This window comes from Gracilinanus agilis, chromosome 1 (genome assembly GCF_016433145.1).
Source record: "Gracilinanus agilis isolate LMUSP501 chromosome 1, AgileGrace, whole genome shotgun sequence".
Lineage (NCBI taxonomy): Eukaryota > Metazoa > Chordata > Mammalia > Didelphimorphia > Didelphidae > Gracilinanus > Gracilinanus agilis.
Genome location: NC_058130.1, coordinates 102284232 through 102290231, shown reverse-complemented (window position 1 = coordinate 102290231; position 6000 = coordinate 102284232). Strand labels below are relative to the sequence as shown.

Below are 6000 nucleotides of genomic sequence, written 5' to 3'. Positions count from 1 at the left end.
ATATATTAATATTTATTTTTTAGAAAAGTTAACATGGTTACATAATTTATGCTCTTACTTTCCCCTTCACCCCCACCCCAAACTCCAACCTCCCAATCCCCATAGCTGACCTGCATTTCCACTGGTTTTAAAATGTGTCATTGATCAAGACCAATTTACAAATTGTTGATAGTTGCATTAGTGTGGTAGTTTCAAGTCTACATCCCCAATCATGTCCACCTCAACCCATGTATTCAAGCAGTTGTTTTTCTTCTGTTTCCACTGCTATAGTTCTTCCTCTGAATGTGGGTAGTGATCTTTTCCATAAGTCCCTCAGAATTGTCCTTGGTAATTGCATTGCTGCTAGTACAGAAGTCCATTAATTCTATTTCACCACAGTGTATTGGTCTCTGTGTACAATGTTCTTCTGGCTCTGCTCCTTTTGCTCTACATCAATTCCTGAAGGTCTTTCCAGTTCACATGGAATTCCTCTAGTTTATTATTCCTTTGAGCCCAATAGTATTCCATCACCAGCATAAACCACAATTTGCTCAGCCATTCCCCAATTGAAGGACATACCCTCCTTTTCCAGTTTTTTGCCACCACAAAAAGCACAGCTATAAATATTTTCACACAAGTGTGTTTATCTATGATCTCTTTGGGATACAAAGCCAACAATGGTATGGCTGGATCAAAGGGCAGGGAGTCTTTTATAGCCCTTTGAGCATAGTTCCAAATTGCCAGTCAGAATGGTTGGATCAGTTCACAACTCCACCAGCAATGCATTAATGTCCTACTTTTGCCACATCCCCTCCAGCATTCATTACTCTTCATTTTAGCCAATCTGTTAGTTTTGAGGTGAAACCTCAGAGTTGTTTTGATTTGCATTTCTCTCATTATTAGAGATTTAGAACACTTTATCATGTGCTTATTGATACTTTTCATTTCTTTATCTGAAAATTGCCTATTCATGTCCCTTGCCCATTTATCAAAAGGGGAATGGGTTGATTTTTTATACAATTGATTTAACTCCTTGAATATTTGAGTAATTAGATCACTGTCAGAGTTTTTGGTTATAAAGATTTTTCCCAATTTGTTGTTTCCTTTCTGATTTTGGCTACATTGTTTTGGTTTGTACAAAATCTTTTTAGTTTAATATAATCAAAATCATTTAATTTACATTTTGTAATTTTCTCTAACTCTTGCTTGGTTTTAAAATCTTTCCTTTCCCAGAGATCTGACAAGTAAACTATTCTACTTTCACTTAACTTATTTATAGTTTCCCTCTTTATACTCAAGTCATTCACCTATTCTGAATTTATCTCAGTGTAGGGTGTGAGATGTTGATCTAAACCTAATCTCTCCCATATTGTTTTCCAAATTTCCCAACAATTTTTGTCAAATACTGGATTTTTGTCCCAAAAGTTGGGCTTTTTAGCTTTATCAAACACTGTCTTGCTGATGTCACTTATCCCAAGTCTATTCCACTGATCCTCCCTTCTGTCTCTTAGCCAGTACCATATTGTTTTGATGACCGCTGCTTTATAGTACAGTTTAATATCTGGTATTGCTAGGCCCCTTTCCTTCACATTTTTTTTCATTATTCCCCTTAATATTTTTGATCTTTTGTTATTCCAGATGAAATTTGTTATAGTCTTTCCTAATTCAGTAAAAATGTTTTTTGGTAGTTTAACAGGTATGGCACTAAATAGGTAAAGTAATTTGGGTAGAATGGTCATTTTTATTATCGCATTCTACCCATGAGCAATCAATGTTTTTCCAATTGTTTAGATCTAGTTTTAATTGTTTGCAAAGTGTTTTGTAGTTGTTTTTGTATAATTCCTGTGTTTGTTTTGGTAGATAGATTCCTAAGTATTTTATATTGTCTAGGGTGATTTTAAATGGTGTTTCTCTTTCTACCTCTTGTTGCTGTGATGTGTTGGAAATATATAGAAATGCTGATGATGATTTATGTGCCTTTAATTTGTATCCTGCAACTCTGCTAAAGTTGTTGATTATTTCTACAAGCTTCTTAGTTGATTCTCAAAGATTTTTTTTAAAGTAGACCATCATATCATCTGCAAAGAGTGATAGGTTAGGCTCCTCATTGCCTATTTTGATACCTTCATTTTATTTTTCTTCTCTAATTGCTGCTTGTAGTGTTTCTAATACAATGTTAAATAATAGAGGAGATAATGGGCATCCTTGTATCACTCCTGATCTTATTGGGAAGGCTTCTAACTTATCCCCATTGCATATGATGCTTGTTGATGGTTTTAGGTATATACTGTTTATTATTTTTTAGGAAAGGTCCTTCTATTCCTATACTTTCCAGGGTTTTCAATAGGAATGGGTGCTGTATTTTGTCAAAGGTTTTTTCAGCATCTATTGAGATAATCATGTGATTTTTGTTTCTTAGATTGTGGATATGGTTAATTATGTGGATGGTTTTCTTAATGTTGAACCATCCTTGCATTCCTGGTGTAAATCCCACCTGATCATGGTGGATGATCCTCTCAATCACTTGCTGGAGTCTCTTTGCTAATATTCTATTTAAAATTTTTGCATCTATGTTCATTAGGGAAGTTGGTCTGTAGTTTTCTTTCTCTCTTTTTGATCTACCTGGCTTTGGAATCAGTACCATATTTGTGAATTTTGTAGGACTCCTTCTTTGCTTATTATATCAAATAATTTATATAGTATTGGGATTAGTTGCTCTTTGAATGTCTGATAGAATTCACTTGTGAATCCATCAGGCCCTGGTAATTTTTTTAGGGAGTTCTTTGATGGCTTCTTCAATTTCTTTTTCTGAAATGGGTTTATTTAGGTATTCTATTTCTTCTGCTGTTAATCTAAGCAATTTGTATTTTTGTAAATATTCATCCATATCTGCTAGATTGCTATATTTATTGCCATATGATTGGGCAAAATAGTTTTTAATAATTGCCTTTATTTCCCCTTCATTAGAGGTGAGGTCTCCCTTTTGGTCTTTGATACTGTCAATTTGGTTTTCTTCTTTCCTTTTTTTATTAGATTGACCAGTACTTTGTCTATTTTATCTATTTTTTCAAAATACCAGCTTCTAGTCTTCTTTATTAATTCAATAGTTCTTTTACTTTTGATTTTATTAATTTTTCCCGTGATTTTTAGTATTTCTAATTTATTTTTCATCTGGGGATTTTTAATTTGCTTGCTTTCTAGTTTTTTAAGTTTCATGCCCAATTCATTAATTTCTGTCCTCTCTAATTTGTTAATATATGCACTCAAGGATATAAATTTCTCCTTGAGTACTGCCTTGGCTGCATCCCACAGAGTTTGGTAGGATGCCTCATCATTGTCATTCTCTTCAATGAAATTGTTGATTGTTTCTATGATTTCTTCTTTGACAAGCTGGTTTTGGAGAATCATATTGTTTAATTTCCAATTAGTTTTTTGTTTGCCTGTCCAGGTGCCCTTACTAATTATTATTTTCATTGCATTATGAGCTGAGATGGGTACATTTATTGTTTCTGCTCTTTTGTGTTTGTTTGCAATCTTTCTATGCACTATTACATGGTCAATCTTTGTGAATGTACCATGTGCAGCTGAAAAGAAGGTGTATTCCTTTTTGTTCCTATTTATTTTTCTCCACATATCTATTAAATCTAATTTTTCTAGGACTTCATTCACCTCTCTTACCTCTTTCTTATTTATTTTTTGGTTTGATTTATCTAGATTTGAAAGAGGAATATTTAGATCTCCCACTAGTATGGTTTTACTATCTATTTCCTTTTTGAAAGTTTCTCCTTTATGAATTTGGTTGCTGTGCCATTTGGTGCATACATATTGAGCACTGTTATTTCCACATTGTCTATACTGCCTTTTATCAGGATGTAATTACCTTCCCTGACTTTTTTTTTTTCCTGAGAGATCTTGCAGGTTTATTTTCTAAAAAGGCACACATGGTTGCCTTTGTTCTCGTTATCATCACTGCACCCAGTGGCCTGGGGAAGCCTGGGCCCGAGCCCCAAACCCATCCCACAGCCTCCCAGCACCTTCTCTCAGGGGGAAGAGGCTGGGGACAGTAGGATGAGGTGGTCTGCCCCACAGTGTGGAGGTGTCTCTTGCCGAGGGCAGAACAATCCCAGTCTGGAAGTTTGGCCCGAAGAATGAGCCCCTATTGGAGAAGAGTAGCAGGAGAGTCCTGGAGGCGAGGGCCCGTCCCCCCAACAGGAGGGGGCTGGGCACAGGATGTGCCCTCATGGCCGAGGGGGGCGCCTGCTACCCGACAAATAGCACTCAGCCACATTGCTTAGCTCGAATTGTGTGGTTCGAGACATGGAGAGCAGGGAGTCTGACCAGTTCCAGTTTGAGCTCCTAGAAGACTGGGGCCTTCTGACTTTAGGCACCCTGACAGTAGGCGGGGATTCTGTTCCTCGGCTGGCCGGAATGGGCATGAGCTGATTTACCCAACCGGAGAGGTCTGGGGGCTCTGTCTGCTGAGTCCCAGGGTCTAGGGAGGTCCTGAGGTCCAGGCTGCTAAGGGCAGAACTGCAGGCTGATGATGTGGGGATGTTGTCCCAGCCCATCAGGCAGTGCCGAGGCAAAGCCATGGTGTCTGAGGCATCGAAGCTTTTTCGCCGATGAATGGGGTATTGGTGGGGTGGCAGGAAGGTTGAGACAGGGACACTGACTCTGATTTGGGCAGGGTGATCCACGGTCTCACGGCCCCTCTGGCCGCAGAACGTCTTGCACATACAGCAGGTGGCTAGGGGATCCAAGGGAACTGTAAATAGACGCTGGTTGACTCGGTAACAATGTAAACATTGATGGGAATCCGGGGTTTGCTTGTTTCTAGTAGTTGAGGATAAGTCCAGAGGATCCAGCTCTGGATATCTGGAAATACAGTCTTCCTTATTAGCCTTCCGAAAATCCTGAAGATTGGAGAAGTAGTTTTCAGATTTGTGGGTGATGGGAGATGTTGAGTCCAGCAATCCTGCAATCACATCATAGCCTAAATAAGGCTTCATATGCCAACTCTCTTTGGGAATCAGAAAATCCTGATCATGGGGGCAGCTGGGCAGCTGTCCACCGGGCAGGTGTGAAGAGGTGGGAAGCCAGCGCAGCTTTGGGTTGATGGATTCAGAGCCGAACCAGGCAGGTACCTGAGAGGTCTTGAAATTCTGCCACTGCTGGGCTGTTAGGATAGGCCTTAGGCCTCCCGGATCTTCTGTTTCATGTAATGGCCTCTGGAGCCCAAAGAGTACAGGGTCAATTGTGGGCCCCAATTTTGCAGCCTCAGGTGAAGATGGCAAGTTTAATGAAGTGGGTCTGGAAATAGGCCTCCAGGAGACTTTGGGCTCCTGACCCTGGGGTATGCTAGATGAGGCAGAATCTGAGGAAGATACACTCTCCAAGGAAGACTCATTCTTTGTAGTCTCACTGTTGTTACCAGTGCTGCTCTGTGGGGCTGGCTCTTGGCTTCTGCCTTCCGGTTCTTGGTCTGAGGCTTCTCTGTCCCCAGTGGCAGCTCGAGGGGCTGGGCAGGGGCCCAACTGGGTGGTGGGTTCACTGGATACAGTGGTCTCTTCATCTTGACTACACCAAGCTTCTGATGACTGGATGCTGCTCCCCTCCCCTTTTGTAAGCTTTGGGAACAGCTGGATTGCCCCCCTGGCCCAGGCCACAGACCTCCGGATCTCCTCCTGCCCCAACCGCAGCTGCTGTAGGAGCTGTAGGTTCATTTTCCGAAGCTGAGCCAAGTCCTCAGCTTCTGGCATCTTGAATGTGTTATCTGTAGGAGCAGCTGTCCCTGACTAGACTGCAGGCTCCCGGAGGACGGGGACCACGTGCTCGGTGCTTTTGAAGAAAGACTCCTGGGAGTACACACGAGGCCTCCTTCCTCTAGCCTCGGCGGGCGTAACCTTCCCTGACTTTTTTTAATAATATCTATTTTTACTTTGGCTTTGGCAGAAATCATGATCATCACTCCTGCCTTCTTTTTCTCATTTGAAGCCCAAAAGTTTTTGCTCAAGCCCTTTA

At 40.7% G+C, this 6000-nt stretch overlaps 1 protein-coding gene across 1 annotated transcript in view; it reads right to left on the bottom strand.

Moving 5' to 3' along the window:
• Positions 1-4217: 4217 nt before the first annotated feature.
• The window catches only part of LOC123248053 (migration and invasion-inhibitory protein-like), a 132696-nt gene continuing 130913 nt past the window's right edge, over positions 4218-6000 (bottom strand). The window contains exon 2 of the mRNA XM_044677217.1: positions 4218-5752. Within this exon, the coding sequence (XP_044533152.1) occupies positions 4218-5752 (1535 nt within the window). The remainder of the gene's footprint in view (positions 5753-6000) is intronic.